This window comes from Heliconius melpomene, chromosome 10 (genome assembly GCF_056956725.1).
Source record: "Heliconius melpomene rosina isolate 202511_hmr_F chromosome 10, ASM5695672v1, whole genome shotgun sequence".
NCBI lineage: Eukaryota > Metazoa > Arthropoda > Insecta > Lepidoptera > Nymphalidae > Heliconius > Heliconius melpomene.
Window position 1 is genome coordinate 11,893,771 of NC_140398.1, and position 21,863 is coordinate 11,915,633.

General features: G+C 34.4%; 1 protein-coding gene across 2 annotated transcripts in view; it reads left to right on the forward strand.

Moving 5' to 3' along the window:
• The window catches only part of L (zinc finger protein Lobe), a 31,351-nt gene that overhangs the window by 8,300 nt on the left and 1,188 nt on the right, over positions 1-21,863 (forward strand). The window contains exons 1-7 of one of the 2 annotated variants that reach the window (XM_085191788.1): positions 10,573-11,045; positions 15,228-15,451; positions 19,131-19,273; positions 20,022-20,229; positions 20,318-20,962; positions 21,073-21,363; positions 21,521-21,826. In XM_085191788.1, coding sequence (XP_085047914.1) covers positions 10,943-11,045; positions 15,228-15,451; positions 19,131-19,273; positions 20,022-20,229; positions 20,318-20,962; positions 21,073-21,363; positions 21,521-21,826 — 1,920 coding nt within the window. In that variant the 5' untranslated portion in view covers positions 10,573-10,942. Of the gene's footprint in view, positions 1-10,572; positions 11,046-15,227; positions 15,452-19,130; positions 19,274-20,021; positions 20,230-20,317; positions 20,963-21,072; positions 21,364-21,520; positions 21,827-21,863 lie in introns of those variants that run through there. The other variant, XM_085191789.1, reaches the window with a different exon arrangement.

Here is a 21,863-nt window from a genome sequence, read left to right on the forward strand (position 1 = left end):
TTACATTCTATATTATGTTGGAGTTTCCCAGTCCGATGGAGTTAGTTAAATTTAGTAATGCTTTGAATTATATGAGGTGGAATATTTTCGTAAGATGGTAAATACGTAAAACAGTGATAAAACTTGATTCTTATAGACCTACACGGTACAAATGAGTATGTGTTCATTTCCTTGTGTCTATTTGAGTTAGACGTAACTTATTTTTTTCCTTTCCTTTTCTTATCTTTCCTTATTTCAATTGTTATTAATATCAAATATTCTAGTCTATGGCCTCTTGGAGAACAGAAAAAAATCAAGCAAAAGATTTATATATCGATTTTGCTACATTTTATATGATATTGGTCGCATAATCAATTCCTGTAAGATACCTACTTCTCGTTGGCCCACAGTTATGGAATTTAACACAAAGTGGGAACTTAGGTACAATACAAATAAAAGAAAAAATCTAAACTGTGAAAATTTGTAAGTATTTCATAGAAATAAATAATTAATTACAAATTCATATCTGAAGTTACGTTTTTGAAAAATAAATACATACGCAACGGATATTAATTTCACTTTGATTTCTTTAGGCGATCTCAAGATAAATGGTCTTGATAGACGGATATTATATGAAAAACATAGTGGTGTTATATGGATAGGTATCAATCACTTTTTTCTTTTGAAGTAAAGGACCCGAAAATTGACCCTAAAATTGACCCTAAAAATATTATACGTATTAGTTTAGGTCCATTTTTACAAAATCGCAATTTGTTCATAAGTCAAATTACAGACTCTTGGACGATAAAACTTTAAAAATAGACTAATACTATGAATAATTAAGGCTGGAGTGCTTCTAAGCCAGGTGAAATATCGTGAAGAATTGGTAAGCAGGTGGTAAACAAAGTAACATCTTCATCGGCGTGTGCGCAACTAATAACTATTATTTCGAATTCCATTCTAGAACAATTTCAATATCAATGATTTGGTTTAGCTATTTTGTAATCAGACAGTCACTAAGGCGTTAAATGATATATTTTTTTGTTGTTATATTAAAGTTAATTTGAAAAATACTACTTATATAATGTCTCTATTTTCGTAGCAATTTATTTTATTACTTTTATTGCTTTATATCTAAAAGCTTTATCTAACCTAAATAAGTAAACATGTAACTTGTGTAATTATGTAAAATCTATATATATCCAGGCTTAATGAACAGCATGTCATTCGACACATCCTCTTGCCTCATCAGGCCTCAGGCCTCTCCTCAGGCCTCTTCCAGCCTTTTCCAATGCTCTCTATTATTGGATTTCTTTGATTAAGTTTTCTCTCCAATAATATAAAATCCCAACATACTTCGTTCGATTCTTTGACGTCTTCTTAATTTTATATTTTTTTTTCCGAGATAAAGCCCAAGTTTGGCAACCATACGTGAGATATGGAAAAATATTAGCAAAATATTTGGTTTTAATTAATTAGAACAATATTAAATGTTTATAAACCCATTTCTGAGAGCAGTGGGTACTTCATCTCCTTTGTTTGTTATGGCCATTGTGCGATAGTTAAGCAGGCCGTCTTGGCTTCCTTGGCATTTCCTGCGCGGCCGCGCGGGCCCCACGTCTATTGTTATTATTTTGTCTTACTATTATCTACAGTTCACAATCGAAATATTCTCTAATTGTTTACTTTATGGCTTTACTGATTCAAATACGGATGCACATGTATTTACCTATAATTATATATTTCTACGATCGATGTACGTATTGCGTGTGATATGTGAATATACAGGGTGGAATTGTCTGCACCACTTTAAATGAAACCACAATTTTAACTACTCTATAAAAGCCTAATATAATTCGGAAAAAAAATAATTCCCAAAAATGAAAAAGTTATTTTTTCAAACAAAATAAATAATAAAATTATCGTTTTAAAATAAAACGCCATTTGTAAAGTATAACATAGGCACGCACACACTTACCTGTCAAAGCAGCAACGTCGCATACGTATGTGTGCGTGACACGAAATACAGTTATGGATAAAAATCGTGAAATGAAAAAAAATCCTACGTTTAGACTGTTGAGGTACCTTGATTATTATTTTTAATTCTGGGTTGGAAATATTTTACCCTATATGCAGTTTCAGTAAAAGAAGCGCTGCCTCTTCCATCCTGTATAATGTTGCTGAATTCTAGTCAAACTTGGAAAGTTATATATGTAAACAATTAAATTATGTAGTTCAATGACTCATTAACTAGGTATATAATTACAATTTCTTATATATTATGATTATAGACAAGATTATTAGATTATTAGAATATATATTAGAAGACGATTATTAACAATATCTTTCAAGCTATACTTATATAATTATACAATAATAAACAGATTAATTATTTATTATTAAACATAAACACTCTTTAACAGTAATGTAAACATCAGAGGCAGTAGTTAAAAGGCGGAAGTCCATTTAAGTCACAACTCAAGTAGTACCGGACGTGCGCTTTCCGAAGGCTCGTCTTCCTGTCCGAGCCCCAAGAATCTAAGACAACGTTTTATGCAAATAGTTAAAATTCATTTGGTAACTTAGTCAGTTCTATAGAAATCAAGACTTTTGACAGTTAAATATATTTAGATTAATAAAAAATTCTTCATATTTGTACATACAGAGTATATACAAGTTCAGGCGATATGAAAATATTCGGGGATATTGAAGTCCACAAATACAGGTGTTAACACTTAAACGGCCATGGCGTTTATATTTTCTTAGATCGGCTATTAAGTTAATAGACAACGGCCACAGTGATTGACTGGTATACGAGTATAAGCAGGTGCAAGCGGCCGACGGTGCGCGACCGCAGCATCTCACCTGCGCTCGCGTCGCCACAACTCCGGAACTACGTGCCGATTCGCCTGTCGCGCCTGTCTGATTGCACACCTTATAAAAATGGGGGAAACCGATGGTTTAGGTTTTAAGTAAAAGCCTCTGAACCGGAAAATCTTTAATAATTCTGGAAAAATATAAAAACGTAAAACAATTGTAGAGTTTCAAATTGGTGAGATGATTTGACCTCATGTAAAAACATCTGTATAATCTATTAATATTAGATCGTATTGCGCAATATACTTAAAACTGCTTAAATGTTTAGTTTACAAATAACAAAATCTTAATTAAGATATATTAAAAAAAAAACACCTGACAACTAGATACCAACTGTCCATCTGACGTGACGGCCATGACCAAATTACATTTCTCTTTCTATTTCTAGCATATATACTATGCTAATTATATTAATTATCGTTATTGACAGAATCATTTTGGGTAAGATAAGTGTATTTTATGATAACTTCAGAAATAACATTTAAATCTATTGCCTCATATTTCTCTATTTTTTTTTCATGGCAACAGTGCGTGTCCAATGGGTACATCTGTTATCTGGCATGGATTATTCAGTGTCGTGGTATTAACTAAGGCATAACTCACCAAAATAAAAAAAAAACGCGTGACTTATCGCGCCATGGCAATCGGAGATCACGACAGATCTGTTAGGCCAGGGACAATTGTATTTGTCGCAGAATCATGTAGGGTGACAAAGGGTTTAAGGAGCTTCAAAAAGCTTTAATGGGTAATATTTAATATTTTAATAATTATGAATTAATTTATAATTGTTTAATATGAATTTATTAAAATATACGAGTAATTTACATTATTATTATATTTGTGCAACAAAATCATGTTTTTGTTTATATTTTTATAAATAATAAAACACACGGCCGCATAAGAATATTTAAAGAATATTTTAACATGTAACTGTTCTATGATTATAAAATTATTGGTAATTTACAACATTCTTTCAGTAGATATATATAATATGTATAATTTATTATACTAATAACACATCTACATTAGCTCAACACTTAAGGCCTGCTAATTTTAATTTTCTTTAACAGTCATAGATAGATTGGAAGAAATCTCTGATAGGTCTTGCGTTTACCTTTGCCATCAATATTCTAGAATATTTATGAGTATCAATCTTTGTTATTGAGTACAATAAAGAGTATATATTAAAATAATAAATGGTGTAAATGGTCACATTGGCGTAAAGCGTCTGGGTGACCTCTGCGTCCTAGGCGCTGAGGCCACAGAACTGTCACCAAAGCAGGCATGCTTCTCGGTTCGACACACTGCCTCACGCTTATTCAAGTTGCTTCATCAAGTTTGAAGTTACCGTTATTTGAATAAAATAATTTTTAGAAGGCAGTATTTATAATAAATATAATATCTATACATTTTATGTTATATAACCGATAAAAGTGGACATGGATATGTATTTGCACTTTAGGGCCTATCCAAAACGTTTAAGACATCGTTTAACATGTCAGGTATTTCCTTTTACATCCGTAGGGTGAAGAGATATTGTACTCACGCCCCAACTGCGCTGTTGAAAGCACACGTGGATTTTAGTTTACACGATCTATTGTACTTTCTTATATTTGTTTTTCGAAAAATGTTTTATTTTAATTTTTGATTCATATAAAATTCTTACATATATGTATGATAGGTATATAAAACTGTTTATAAATCTTTCGAAGAGCGATAGATTTATAAATTTTTGTTTTTTAATAATACGTAATTAGTAATTACGTAATTAATTAAAAACACACCGGTACATTTGGAGATAGGTCCTTCCTCCTTCTGATTTGTACGGTAAGATCTATATGATACCTACATACTAACATCTTCAGTAAGCTTTAACTGAGACAATCATTCTATAAGTAACTCAGAAAGGCAGACTAGAGACTTCGCTCGCTTAAACTTTTTTTTTTCATAGACAAAGAATAAAATTTTTCAAAATATATTTTTTAATAAAAGTCTTCTAGGTCCTATCTAATACCTCCAAGAATATGTGTAGAAAATTTCACAAAAATCAGTTGAGTAGTTATGACGTGAAAGCGTAACAAACAAACTTACATTGACATTTATCACACTAGTAAGAAGTATGACTATCCTCGTGATAATAAGTGTTGGGAAAAATATCCGATTATCTGTAGGGCCTGACGCGAGCTGAGCTGCAGTTATAGATAAATGAAGGCGTCAAACATGACACCGCGTCATATCGTTCACGGGGATCAGGCGTCACGGTCACGTACCCCCCACTCCCACGTCTTAATTGACCTATTTCGTGTGAGATGTACGCGTAAAGTGCGCCGCGTCTGGGATACCATCGCCGCGGGACGTGACGCCCCGTATCGTACTCTAACTCTATTCTTGTCACACCTTTGACAGACAGTGTTGGTATTGCTCCAGTTTGCTTCCATTTGTCGTTTCAAATGGAAAATTAAAACCGTTTTTTTTTCAACCTCATTCTGTACCAGGGCAGGGCACCTAGTTTGGTGACACCAGGGCGAAGCAATAAAAATATTAAATATTTAATTTCCTCGAGAGGGAATTGAACCTAAAATCTGTCGCCTTACAGTTACACGCATGTGCCATGCATGCATGCGCATGGCCTTAAGAATATTTGTAATACATACTTCGATATGATATTATGGCTTATTTTTCTCTTGTTTATATTAAATATATGGTATATTTAACTATAGGTTAAAATATGTATTTATAGAGGCTGAAGTCTCAAGTAATATGATTATATCAAAGTCACACCCAAACGTGTAGGAGAGTGTTTATTGCTTAGATGTACGATCGTGCTGGAATCTCACACATTTGTGGTTGAATATGTTGTATTTAGTCACGACTTATTAAGACATTATATTAAACGACACTCGAAACGCTTACATTATAATTTGTACCTAATGGATTGCAAATTATCTTTTCAAATAATATTTTTTATGTTTAAGTAAAATAGTAAGAGATAACAGCAAGGACCACCCTGCTCCTTGTATCTCACGCTGCCATCAATAAACAAAAACACTACCGCAATCGATCTATTTGCCTTGTGTGGCCTTCATTTTACGCTCATTGATACGCGTGAAATCCTTTACCCCAAAAGGTCATATAATTAACGTTAAAAATTCCTATGCTTTACTACTTATACTTTAGCTAACTTATCACATAATTAGGTTCCTAAATCTTCGAGTAAATTTAACTATTAAAAGAAGATTCATTTCAATATGACTGTGGCAGTGACACCGTCCTCTGCTATAATTTTCTTATGGTATGTAATATCATTTTATGATTTTCTACAGTTATATAGAGATATAACTGTAGAAAATCGGTTCCAATGTGTAGAGACACATTGGAAATCTTACTTACATATGTACCAAATACCTATTAAATAACATTAGCACAATAAATTGACATATTGATATAAAAAAAAGAATTTTAGTATTTTGCAACAAGTATATTAAAATAATAAAGGCTATTCCATTCTTCAGAATTATAACTGTCTGGTTGATTTATTAGAACGAGAACAGACGTACGTCCCGAGATTTGGTCGGGCACGAAAAATTGAGGGTGTTTGTTGACAACACAAATTCGTTAGGGTGGTGGGTCGCATTTTTAATGGATTTTGTATAAGGTTAATAAAGATAGTACCTACCGTGATGGCAATAACAACTGACACTTAGAAAATTTCATATTCACGTTCATATCACAGATAAAAGTAAACAATAAAGGATTAAACGATATTTAAAAAATATATTAAGTTATACCTTTATTGAGCCAGCAAATTTTATGCAATTTAAAGATATGTTTATATTTTCAAATTACATAAATTTTTATTAATCAAAAATCGAGAAAATCTCGAGTTATCTACATAGAGTCCCAACTCATCTATTTCTTAGATATAATTGTTATCTATAGAAAAATAATTGTTATCGATGATAAATGGAGAAAACCAGTTTAGAGGAACTTTTGTACTAATTGACATTTGTTACTTCGAAAGCTAACCTCGAATTGTTTCATTATAAAATCAAATAAATAATTTCTATGGAAATTATAAAATAAACTTAAATTCTTTACTATGACAGCTATTTTCGCTGTCAAAAAAAAACATTAAATAATTAACTTAAAAATGTGGATATTTTCATAAAACACTGCACTCTACTCGTATTCTCCGTGTACAAAAAAAATTGATATTATGCTAGGTGACATTAGTGTAATATCTAAACACAAATTATTAGTTGCTGTGAAAATAACCAGAACCCAAAAGTTTAACGAATTAGAAAAGGGTTCGGAAAGTTACCTGTAGGGTCGCAGTAAGAAAGGCTTTATGAATAAATAACTCAATTGAAACTTTCATAAGGTGATAGTGATGGGACAATGACATCCAAATCAATGTTCTTGTTGCGTCACTCGAGGGGACACCCACACTTAAATATTTTTAGAATCTTTTTTGTTTCACAAAAAAAAAAGTTAATGATTTTTATTATTTATATTTTTATGTTCAGATACATTACAATATTGTAGAGTTTTTATATATTAATATTATTTTATGTTAAATATTGTTATTTATTATCTGTGTGACTATGAGATTATAACAATTAACACAGACAGCTGTCTCGTGTAGTCTCCATACGAAAACTTCACCATACACACATACTGAGAACGCGGGAAAGAAACAAGTGCAAAATAAAGGCGAACCCTCATCATTGCGGGTGGCACTCACAAACGGGGCTTTCTAGATAAGGAGAGGATACTTTTTCATAATACTTTATTCAGTGCTCGGAGACTTAGCTCAGTGACAGACTAATCGGTGATGTCAGAGCGAGGTGCGGGACGCTTAAGTATTAATGTTTAACCCTTTTGTATCCCGCCATCGCTGCGCCCGACAACTCCGTGTCAATCCCATTTTGGCTCGTAACATCCGCTGAATATTTAATGTTCATTAATTTGTCAGCTACTACGATAGATACGCCCATTTAGTTTGCTTTGCAACATCGCGATTTAGTCTGTTGTTTGTCTTAGTCTACGTGAGAGATATCAATCTGATTCATTGCTATATTATTGATAGGTAATTGATATTAGGTACAACCTATTAGAATAATAACGTAACGTCTTTGTTGAAAAATATTTATAAATGAATACGAGTGTTTTACAAATTAAATAATTAAGAAGTATTAACAATATATATTTACTTTTACACCTATTTCTATTAAGAGACTTATATAAAAAGAGTCTTAGATTCAAAAGTAGATGGATATTTAAGGATATTTAAATATCAAAATTTATATTAATAGATACAAAATAATAGATACAAGGTATACAATACATAGTAGATTCACGTTGAGTTGCGAGTTGAGTGGCAAAACACAACGCCGCGCTTTTCTTCGTTGCCAGAGGGAAGAACAGAAAATATGAAATATTTCGTATTAAATAATCGCTTGTGTCCCTGTGCCTCGACTGGCCTCAAAAACAATAGTAACTAGTAGGATATCTGATAATTTGAACTATTTAAATTTTTGAATCGTCCGTCTCTGTTTTTTTTGGTTTTATAGCAAAATAAAATTAATTTAACCTAAGTTTAATGTTAATTTTAAAGTATTTACCTAAGTTTAACATTAATTTCAACATTAACATTGATTTCAAATTATCATTTAACATTAATTTTAAAGTATTCCATAAGTAGGGTTAACCGGTTTTACAATATATTTTGACAAACCACTCGGGTGCACTTAGGTATATGCAGAGATTTCTCGAGTTTATCCTTAAAATTACAACAGTTGGAGTGGTATGTAATCCTTGTAATATATTCACAACTAAAAGGTAGCCACGAGTCTGTCCATTGGGCCCCGAGGACCGATCGCTGGACACCCGGTGATACTTCTGCGCTTCGTTATTGCTGTAAAATTATATTTTATTTTTAATTTAATTATATAAAATGGTGTAGTCATTATCTTTACACTAATGTTATAATCGTTTTTATTTAATAACATTTTTATTGAGAATAACGCTAATTTTAATTATAAATGCCAGTAGGAACCATAAGGAACCTAATGTTAAGACACTGTGCCCCATTTCCGTGTTGAGTGGAGGAATTCAATTTCACTCTTGAGGAAATATAAATAACTAGCGGACCCGGACGCGGCTACGCCTGCTTGAAATATAAGAATATAATTTCTATAGAAATATAACTTCAATCTAGAAGAAATGCTAAAAGTGACTATTATATTTATTTTAATAAGGATGAATATCAAAACGACGCGGTAGCGAACGCGGTCGCGTAGCGACGACGGTTGTTATTAAAATGGCAGAATAAATTGCATGTCAAATTAGAAAGTATTTTAATTTATTAGCATATATGTGTAATGTAATATTATATAGCCTATAGCACTTCTGAAGAATGCAGCTTTCATACAAAACAAAAACATAGTAAATCGGACCAGTAGATCCAGAGATCTTAGCGTTTAAACAAACAAACAAACAAACAAACTCTTCCGCTTTATTATATTAGTATAGATTCTTTAAACTGTCGCGTTTACGCTTTGTCGCTGCGACACGACGGCCTCTAAAAGAAGTGACAGTATCTTATAAACATAAAATATATACCTATTTACTGAAATTGGTTTTAATCCGCGTAAGTATAGTTAACAACCCTAAATATTTATTTTAACCAAACAGCCTTCACACAATATATGTGCGTTTTAAATTTACAAATGAAATAAACCTCAAGCTTACCATCGGCATAGAAGGTAGTTCTCGTGAAAAGTGCCAGCAAGACATTCAATAATTGGTCTTTTCAATTTACAAATTACAATATTGTTCTCTAATACAATTTACTGTTAAGATAATCTTTTCCAACATTCTAAAATAACCCTTTCTTTGAATCAAGAAATTAGGATATAATTTACTTAATAGGTTATTCAAAAAAAAATTGAAAAAAAAAGTCTCATGAAAATTTAGGATTTATATTAGGATAAACTTAATGACGTGATCGAACGGTTTTTTCCCCGGCTTATTACGCTGTCATAACAATTTCCGCTTTTATGGCCAAAAAATAACTGTAGATACAAAACTGCTAACAAAGTTATTTATACTAATAATAAAAAAAAAACTCTTAGTTCTGTCTAAATAGAGCGCGATGCCAGTAGGCGGCAAGCGCCCATTGGTCGCGCCCACCGCGAGTGGAACGGGGAAACACTTTGCCAGTTTCCTTCATGTCCAAATTTATAAAGCTTTTAGCGTCATTCTTCTGTCACTTTGATTATTATTCAATATTCATATCTTGCTGCAAAAGGTTTATTTGTTTTGTGTGAATGTCAATACAATATGACGATAGATTAGGACTCTGGGGGAACCCTATAATAAATTTAAGATATTTTTTTATAATATTGCTTTAATTCTATTATAATAACAATATATGCTTCAATATTTAGGTACAAAAAAGTAACCTTAAAGAGAATTACTTCACTTGCCTTATTTGCTATCTGAATTGTCTCTTTATTTCTCGCACTCTGTGATGAATGTTATATTTGAACAGAGCATAGACTTGATCAAGATTCAAAGACTGAAATAGTAAGTGGTGGGTGCAAAAGGGGGGAGCCAATAGGCGGGGCGTAAGGCGTGGCGCAGGGTGCTGAGGTGCGCTCAGGCGCCTCGGTCTCGCCCATCGGCGCCTCCGAGCTCGCAGTCGTGCCGCACTCGCCAGCCTTATCGCGCGCCGTCACCACTAACCCTGTAGTGTTTACAGTTACGACAGACACGTAAGCGCCGTTTACTAACTCATTATTCATATCACCTGGTACTGGAACTCAAAGGAACCTAATTATGTTGATAATAGTCACCCAAATAATTGCCGTGAAGGAACCGTAAGCACAACAGCGAGCGTCCCTTCAATTAGTACCACCTGTCGGACACGCGCCGAGCATTAATTCGCACTCGTGATAAATTTGTCCGCAAAAAACCCCAAAATAAACTGGTATCGATGCACCTGCGGCAATCCTCGGTAGCCGCAGTGCGGTGATCGGCAGTACCGTTAAAACACTCCTGGAGGCCTAAGGGTGCTGGCGACATGATAATGCTATTCAAAGGCAATAGCAGCAGATTAGAACATCTCATAGAAAAGATACAAGCCAATAAGGAAAACCACGACGTGACCCCAGAGGATTTAAAACGTAAGTTCATTGAAATACAGTTTTTAATATATTTTTGAATATTAATCATGTGAAAAAGAGATTAATAATATGATTAAATATGATTTTATAGTTTGCGTCGGAAAATTAAATGCGGTTAATTTTTTTTGCTAGAAAAGACGTATTTATATTGTTTAATGTAAAGTATGAATAAATACTTTGAATTAAAAATAATTTTTAAAGTACTTTCATATTGTTTAAAGCAATTTATGTTGGAACAGGTGAACGTAATTAATTACTCATAATTTTTCTTGTTGGAACTTATGCTTTTTTTGCTCGTATTAAATAAAATTATAATAAGTAAATAATGTAGCAGATGTTATTCCGAATTTGAATAAATATATATATATTTATTAAATATATATTTTAAATTTACTTTTGTTATTTTTATTAAACAATTTTAATTTCTTTTTATTATTTCGATATTTTCACTGTACGTATTTAGTCACATCTTTATTTTTTATTATTTTTTTTAACGTTTAAAACAATAAATTTATAAGATACATAATATGTGAAATGAAAATTTATGAAATGTATGTAATGAAAGTAATCATAATATTTTGGGATTTCATGTTTTGTGACTATAACGTCGATTGGAGGGTTGATTTTCATATTTCAATGCTTTCTTCAATAAAGCCTAAAAGAAATTGAAAAGTAAAAAAATATAGTCTACATTTGTAGCATAGAAAAAACGTCTAGATTTAGGGCATATCCTACTATTTGCAAAGTATGTAGACACTAGTCAGAGAGCTCTATGTGAAATATTTTTATTTGCCTTACACTGTATTCCACACATAGCAGGGTAGGTAAAAGTAACCTGAGGCGTCCAGTGTTAAGACATTCCGTTCCCCACTTTCCGCCGAATTCTACAGGCATTGCGTGTAGAGTAGCGGTGCTCAACGCTGCGCTTTACTTCGTTGATAAAGCAAGGAAATGAAAATATTAAATAATTTCCTCGTGTGGGAATCTAATCCACGACCTGTCCGACCGACATTTACATTCGCGAACTTGTGCCCCTGCGCCACTACTGGCCTCAGTATTAGATTACAAAAACCAATTAACAATAATAAGCAGCAGTAGCTCTATGCATGTCTAATTTTTAGGCTTGGGGTACCTCAAAAATTGGAACCTTTATAGGATCACTTTTTTGTCCTTTTGTCCGTCGGTCAAGACAATTTATGTGGAGATCACGTAGCGGTACCTATCAAGCTGAAAGAAATATCAAATATTCAGGTCTATTGTTTCTTAGAGCGCAAAAAAACTCAAACTTCTAAATCAACGCAATCGAAATATACTCGTGTGAGCACTTATACATCGTTTTTGCTGCAATTTGTATTAAATTCGGGTACTTCCCGTAGACTTACATTTGCAAAATTTGCAGAAAGTTAAGTTAGTTTGAACTTACAATATAAATACGTAAGGACAAAAATCCGATACATGGAAAATTGCATTTATAATATAGATATATAAATAATAGCGATTACACACTTATAATTGTAGTTCAGTTTATAAAGTGAGTGCATACGCCCACAAACTTAAGTTAGTCAACTTTTATACTCATTTCAAGATTTTTTAACTAATTAATTAGAAAAATATCTTTGGTATGATTAAATTAGATAAAGAATGTCGCCTGACTTAACCTTTCTATTTTGCAAAGAATTTATGATATATTTATAAGATAGACTATAAAATAAAACTAGGTAGGTACCTACATCTCATTAATTACTACACAATTAAGAGGAGTGAATAACGAATATAATGAGTTAATTAACGGCTATTTCATCCATCAGCTACGACTGTCATGCCTATTTCGTCTGTTTTATTATTTACGAAGGATATTTTTTTCTCGGTTAACAACATTTTTAGTTCTAGAGAATGCCGTCACGTGAAATATATCTAATGTTTCCTTGTTATCCATACTTATATTATAAATTCGAAAGTAACTCTGTCTGTCTTTTACGCAATCAGGGCCAAACCGTTCATTTAATTGTGATAAAATACTCATACAGAGATACTTGAGGGTCTCGGGATGGACATAGGATACTTTTTTTTCTCATATTTGTAATATTTTCGATACATACCAATATATTAAAATGTACTTAGTAATTTGACATGCAATTTATTCCGCCATGTTAATAACAACCGTCGTTGCTAAGCAACGATTTGCAAAGTTTGTTGTTAGAAAACGTGACCCAAAATGAGCTTGTCTAACGCATCTCTATTGAAAACTGAAAATAATTTCATAAATATATTTAATAAATATTCGTATAGTTCAAGCGGGCGTAGCCGCGTACGGGCCCACTAGTTAATATATAAAACTTGAGAGAATTCAACCCAATAGAATTGATGTCATTCTGGAGCTTTAAAACTATATAGGTATGTCATGAATAAGGTACCAAGAATAAGCAAATTATTTAGCAGCGTAAGTGCCTTGAGTGACTAAATGTTATTAAATTATAATAATTATTAAAAAAGAACAAATAAACCCAAATTAAATCATTTGCTTATATATCTAATATATTGTACGTAACTAAAAACATTCTTCATATATTTTGTTTGCTGCTACTTAGGCGGCTCTTGGCCAGGGTTCTTGGCCAGTGCTTTTTTATAGTTCCGTACCTCCTTGTAGGATCACTTTGTTGTCTTAGAGTTCATCAAATTCTTCTATGCATTCGAACGTAATGTTTGGCGATTGTCGTTGATTGGCGAGGCGCCGGGCGAGGTGTCTCAGACGCCGCAATTAGGAAATGAGCTTCCGCCGCCCACTGAGTACGCTGCGGCGCCAATCGCCCCTGAATTGCCGCAATCGCAGTTAATTATGAATGTCCCATCCTGCAACTCAACTGACACCTACTTCTAATAATTCTTAGCCCGTATATTTGAATCAGTTTTTATATTTTTTTTAAATAATACAACTACAAGCTTAGAAAAGAGATTTAAATCAAAATGATTTAAACGCAACTTATGATATTTTATGTACGTAAGGTACAGGAGGAGACAGGAGTATACTCGTACTCGTATACTGTATCTACCTAAATTTCTGATATTTTAGAGAAAAAAGAATAGGTATGCTCAGCGGATTAAGATCTAAAATAATTAAATACTTTCAAAAGTAAAAATTATACGAATATGCGTTTGACAATTTTTGTTACAAATCAGAATAACGTTCATTCCTTCATATCAATCTCTCTTTTTCCATTCACGTTAACGATGCCGTTAAGGGTAAGCGGCGTTGATAAACCGCGTGAGAACCCTTATTGAAATAAATAGCCTCTATTTGCTAAGCCAACTTAAAGTAAAACAATGTGCATGTTATATCATTTATAATAATCTATTATGTTATATTTGTACAATAACTTTGAAATAGGAAATTATTTTTTTAAATTATATTGAAAACTTATGTATATAATAAATATTTGAAATTTCGAACGAATCGATTAGTAAAAAACCTATTTATGTGTGAAACTTCCCAAATCTGATTAAAATAGTAGGTAATAAAGTTTTTTTTTAATATAAAAAAAAAAAAAAAAAATAGAGTGGTGAAGTGGATCGCAAGCATCCAGTAGAATGGTCTAGTTATCCTTTATATTTATCGCCGACGTATTTCGCGCGTAGCCTCTAGACGCATTTCTTCGGATTCCGACATTATTCATCATTTGCGCTGATGGTGCTGACGCCCGTCATTGCAGCCCATTCAATTTGTTTATATTTCACGCCACTCCGAGGTGCTCCGAGATATATTTGCTCGTAACATCGAAATATGGAGCTTAAGGATGTTTACGAGGACTTTGGCTATATAAAATAAGATAACTATTCCTGTGCACCCTAATTTTATTTATAGGAATTTGAAAAGTTGAAAAGTTAAATATTTTGAAATATCGATTTTATTTAAGTTCTTTTAAGGGCATATATTATAAAATAAAAATGTCAATAAATGAAGAACTTAAAGTTCAATCTTAACAGTGCTTCTTTTATAGGTCTTTTAATATGATCTTAATATTTTTAATAGATATAATCTAATGTATATGTGTTTAAATATACAACATAACATCTATCTAGTTCGTGATCATTTTAGAGAAATTGTATGTTGCATTACCAGTATGATAAATATGCTTAATAGTGTTTGTCTGTAAATAAGTAAATATTTTCCATTTTATTTAACAGAAGCACTGGGTAGTGTGGGCAGTACGGCGGGCAGCTCTTGGCCGTCGTCGACACCGGAGCCATCTCCGTCACCATCCTCTACGCCAACCTCAGCCGATGCAGTCGACGCCGACGCAGATGCCGAGCCTCCTTTTACTCTCGGTGCTACTGAACATACGCCTTACAAATGCCAATTCTGTGAAAAAGCGTTCCCAAGACTTTCATACCTTAAGAAACATGAGCAGGTCAGTTTATTAGACAAATTACAAATCTTACAAATTATTATTTTTTATTACAAAGTTACGTGAAGATTAGCATCAGTAAATTAGAAGAAGCCAGTGGATTACACATAAAAAACATAAAAGTAATAAGAAACTTGTTTGATATCACAATCGAGCTTGAATAATATAATAATAAAGCTACTACGGTAGTCTATACTAGTGGGTAGGTATATAATAAACTGTTAGTCCAGTTTCGTCATGCAATTCTGGACTTCATTAGCAAGCAGATACCCAAAATGGTCTATTTGTAGAGACAGTGCGTTTTGAGATATGGATCACAGTAGCCTTGCAGTGGACAACGCCGAGGCCTGCGAAATTGTGACATGCCCATTACGTCGTACTAACATCTCGACTCCTTTGTGTCGCGCCGATCTCGCCGTTACCACAGCCGTGCGACACACGCCGCGACAGATCTAGCTGCGATAGGGAAAATAGAAATGTCACTTTACATAACCTACGTCGTATTCCACCTACTCTAAACTCAGATCCGAATCTCGGCAGCGACGAAAATAAGTAACTTGCTCTGCAAAAATATCGAATTGATTTTATTCTGGTAATTGGCTACAATCGTAGAAGGTTTCATTAGATTATCGGTACCCGTATGTATGCAATGGAAGCAGGGTTGCGTTCTAAAGATATCGATCTACCCGATAGCCAAAGGTGTTGCGCCGACAAATGTATCGCGAAGATCGCGTTACTCGCGCCGCGACGTGAGGTGACGGCCGGAAATAGTGTCTCGATAAGAACTCCCTAGCTAGTGGCTAGGCACTCAACTCTTTTATCAGTGCTTGGATTGTAAAACGCATCATTATAGAATTAAATCAATACTGGTTGCTGCAGCCTCAGACATAGTTACATAAAAGATATATCAATAACAAGAAAAATAGCAATTATGATGTTATCTTTTTTCTTAAGCAAGATACCTGCGGCTTAGTATTTAAAAGCTTATCGTGTAAAAAATATACAAAATAGTTTTATATGAAGGTATTACTTTATAATTTTTTAATTCGTTTAGTCCACTTTCATAATCTCATACAACAAAAATAATAAAGTAGTTATGTTAATAAAATTTATAGAATTTTGAGGCCGTCGTAGCGAAGTAAGCGTAAGCTACTAAACTTAAGCGTGTGACTGTAGACACGACGATTGTAGATTTGATTTTCACTCGAGAAATTTATATATTTAATATTTTCATTCCCTTGCGCTGTATCTCGCACACAGCGGGATAGGCAGAGGGAACGTGGGAACTTAGTGCTAAACACTTCCTTTCCCTACTTTCCGCCGAATGGAGGCATTACGTGATGAGTGGCGGAATTCAACGTCGCTCTTTGTCTCGTTACCAGAGTGCGGAAATGATTAGCTCAAGTAACAATGCAAAGAGCGACGTTGAGTTTTGCCACTCAAGTGCGAGTTGAATGCCAAAAAATTAATTAAATCTTGACAACGGAGTGTCTTAACAATAGCTTCTTTCTGCCTGCACTTCGATGTGCGGGTTACAGCGTGAAGCTAAAACATATAAAGTAAAAAGATTTAAATTTTTAGAACAACAAATCAGCAAAAAACAAAAAAAGCTTGCCTAATTCGTAGAATGACTCCTCACGTTTACATATAACTTTTCGGGTGCTGTGGAACGTTAGCGGCTACTAACATACCTCCAATCTGACCCCGACTGCGCGGGCGACTGACGGCGATGACATCGCAGTTATAGTACCGGGAAAGTCTCTCAGTAGCCGTCCGGTGCCCATTTCAAAGCTTTATTAGCTATCATTCTTGCCTTAAATTACTTACAACTAGTTTCAAATGTGTTTTGGTGCGCTTTACGCGGAAATTTGACCGCGTCGTGAGCATTATGGTAGAGGCTCTCACGCTATTTATTTTTGATGGATAATAATAAAAACAGCATCATTTGCGTGTCTTTTCGCTATATGTAAGCGTGGCGTCGTGGAGAGAGCCACAAGGCAAACAACAGGGCTTCGCCACGCACCCAGGGCTCCCGTAGAGAGAATGGTTATGTGGGTTTTGCACGAAAAACATTTAGTAATATAAAATGATAAGATTCATAAAGGCACTGTACTAAGTTCATAACATTTATTTATGTTTATATATGAAAATAAATAACAATTGTACTTTTGGCACACCATTCAAAAGTGAAGATAATTATTTCATAATCTTAGTATATTTACAATCAGACGATGTGAGCGTTTATTCATACTTTTTTCTGCATTTTGTATGAAAATCGCCCCGTTATCATAACGGATACCCCGCTAATAAGCAAACTTTTATAAGCAAATCCTTTACTAAATAAATTAAAGGAGTATTACAAAAGCTTAATAATAGCTTAAAAGCTATTAAATGATTTTAAAATGTTCTTCAATACTTTTTTCTATCAGGTACATCATACGATCTGTCCTTATATTAAATTGTTCAGTTTTTTCTTTAACTTTTATTTATTGGTATACGGTGGTGGTTCTCTTTGTAAACCTAGCACTTTCAATATGAGTGAGTGAATGAGATAGAGTATTTAAAAAAAATGTATTCGCAATCTAAAAAGTTGTTTGAATCTAACAAATAGTATAACCATTTACAGTCACTTCAAATGACACCTCTAAACTAACAATTTTCTTTAAACAGAACCCGAAGACTCAAATCTTACTCAATGAGTTGAACAGGTTCAGTCAATCAAGTGTAACATATTTAGCATTATAGTAGAACATAATCGGCGAGGTGGTCAATTAGTAAAAGCGTGAAGTGGCTGTCAGTTTGGGAGTGAATAGTGCCGCGTGTTTGCGCGTCTCCATCAGTTCACGGGTGGCGAAGGCCGACGGTTCCCATTATATGAGTGGCAGTAAAGTCTCATTAGCATTTACATAATGAACTTATGAATATCCTTAAACGTGTTAGTAGGTAATATTGGTTTTTTACACATGAACGTGATGTTGGGTCAATCAATTTAAATATTTTTTGTTAGTCTTTATGTAACATATTATAAACATAGGCAACATTGTATCTTTAAGAATAATTGTTATTATAAAAGATCGAAAGAATGTTAGTATCAGTTAGAGAATCAGTTCCTGTACATAAAGGTAAAAATATTGTAGGTAGACAAAAAGAAACATTGGTTAGGATAAGTAAGGATAAAATATATTTTAATCATTTCTCTCTGGTGTCGAGGCAAAGCGCGGCGTTGAGTCAAGCCGCCACTCAGCAAGCAATGCCATCAGAATTTGGCGGAAATTGAGGAACGAAGTGTCTTCACTCTTCACTCTTCACACTAGAGTCCCTCTGCCTACCCTGCTGTGATTTATTTTGATTTTTTATTATTTTTAATATACCTACTTCGATCCTCACTCGAGGGAATTAATTATTATTTATTAATATTTTCATTTCTTCGCTCTGGCATCAAAACAAAAGCCTTAAAAAATTCTACGGAAAGTGGGTGACGGAGTGTCTTAACATTAGGTTCCTCTGTCTAGCTTGCATAAATTAAGTACATACTATAGGAATCGATTTCTTCCCAGCATAGTGTAATTATTAAACATGAAAAAGTCTGAAAATCTGTACTTATATAAAATGTAAAACACTTATAAATATGTTTTTATTATTATAGATTAGCAATAACAATAATGGCATTCTATATTTACAGACACATTCCGACCAAATGCCGTTTCGATGTGAGTTCTGTTCCCGTCTGTTCAAGCACAAAAGGTCCCGTGATCGCCACGTCAAGCTACATACTGGCGACAGAAAATACCGCTGTGCACATTGCGAATCTGCTTTCTCAAGAAGGTTGGTACTTAACTTAAAACACTAAACTATATGAAGACTTACCTTAACCATAGAGTTAGTAAGTCATTTGTATGTTTCTTTATCTAAATGTTAATATCACATACATAAGTTTTATAAAAAGAAAAATATTTTTTGGTTAAGGTCATTAGGCACTGACTATTCAAGAGCCTCACTTAAGAGGTGCTTGCATGACAATAGGCGAGCAGCAAGATTGATTACCGTAAGCCACAGCACAAAGCTTTAGTCGGCCACGAGGCGACTCGTCACCTTTTTCGTCACCTCGACTCGACCACGTGACTAATTCTACGCAATTTGTCGTCCCAACAAACCACTGACAAGTGAAAAGAGATGGTGCGCTGACAAATGGCGTCGATGGTCATACAAAAATGAAATAATCGTCTGTACCTAACCCTGCATGGTGAGCAGAGCCATTAGTGGAGGTGTTTGGGAGAACGCGTCTGTTCTGTAGTTTGCGTCAAAAGCGTCATTGTTAGTTCTGTTTGGTTCGTGCTTTATGTGGGTACTTATGTCTCGAATGACAAATTGTCTTGTCGAGTCGCATAGAAACAGTTTATCACATTCAATTTTAAATTCATACTTATACATAGTGGATAATACCTACTTATAAGTAATCCTTAAATGATGTATTAGGATGTTTTTTTTTTTCATTTCTCTGTAAAAACAATACAATTTTAATATTCATACTTTTATTCATTTTAAAATCATAAATTTCATGGTATTTTTGTAGTGATCATTTGAAAATTCATATGAAGACTCATGACAATCAAAAGCCATTCCAATGCACGGTATGCAACCGTGGATATAACACCGCTGCTGCACTGACAGCCCACATGCAAGGACACAAGCGTGACCGGGAAGGACGTGACACGGATCGGAAGAGAGCTCTCCGATGTTTGCGTTGTGGTGATGCATTTCGACGGCCTGAAATGTTGCAAGTAAAGAATGATAAAATTTTATGTATCGTTTATGCTGAATATGTGTTGTATTAATATATGTTTAAATTTTTGTTATTTTTCATTTTAGGCTCATATGGTAAGTGCTCATGGAGTAGACACGTCTGCAATGACACCACCACGTCGTGTAGCGTCGCAGCCACCGCCCACTTTACTCGCCTGTATTTATTGCACTCGGGATACTTTTACTAGCATGGAACAACTCCAATTGCATGTACGCGCTGCTCATTCAGCACTTCTGAACGGGGAGTCCCCCGTACAACATAGTGAACAACCCACGCCAACTGACCTTAGCAGACGAAGTCCAGGGGATGAGTCTCCTGCTAAAAGAGCAAGATTAAGCTCAGGTGCCTCAACACCAAAAACCACGCTATCTCCAAGTACACTTTTATGCAATCAATGCGACGCAGCGTTGCCAGATTTTGAAGCCTTTCGCGCTCATTTAAAAGGTCACCTTGAAGAAGGCGGAGAATTAGCGAGATCCAGCCCTACACCTTGTCTCCATTGTGGGGCTACATTTGCAGATGCCGCAGCATCAGAACGACACCTTGCTGCACATTATTTGGCAGTGTCGTGTGAATATACTTGTCACAGTTGCGTCCGCAGCTTCTCCTCTCCTGAAGATTTGCAAAAACATCTTCTCGATCTTCACGCTCATCATCTTTATCGCTGTACTTTGTGTAAAGAAGTATTTGATTCAAAAGTGGCTATACAGGTTGGTAATAAATTAAGTTATGATACATTTTTATGCAAATAAATATTTATTTTCTCTAAATATCTAAAACAAATCTTTTTTAATATTTATTTATATATTTTTTGTTTCAGGCTCATTTTGCGGTTGCTCATAACGGAGAAAACAAAGTGTGGGTGTGCCGGTCCTGCGGTGTGGCTGGAGGTGCTCTGCGCAGTGAGGCTGAAGGTGCAGCACACGTGCGGGCGCGGCACGCGGCGGCGCGCTGTGCTTGCGGCGCCGTGCTCGCGGGCGCGCGGGCGTTACGAGCTCATACCGCCGCACATCACGCCTATCGATGTCCAGTACCACCTTGCACTGAGTCCTTCGCTGTTCAGTACTTATTGGAACGTCATATGCAAGTGAATCACACTATTCCACATCATGTAAGATTTCTGATAATGTTTATTACCTATTCTTATGTCTTATAAGCCTACAAAATTTAAAAGGTTTAAATCAATCAATGGTTTTATTTTACAAAAATAAATATTTTTTATCTTATATTTTTTATTAAATAAACATTTAATATTTTGGGATTCACAGGGCATAAATGGAGATGTGACAAGAGGTAAACGTACAGAGAACAATAACGCTCTTGAAAGTGAAGATGCATGTTCTCCATGTGTTCCGGACAACGGACAACCGGCTGTAGACGAACGTCGGCGTAAGAACGGCGCAGTGGCTCTACAGTGCGCTTATTGCGGTGAGCGGGCTCGAAGCAGAGCTGAGCTCGAGGCTCATACCAGAGCTCACTCTGGAACAGGCACTGCAAGACATAAATGTCTTATTTGCGATGAAGTACTACCATCTGCTGCCATCCTCGCAGAACATAAATTGACTCATTGCAAGGTCAGATCTTTGGTTCCACTAATTTTATAATTAATAG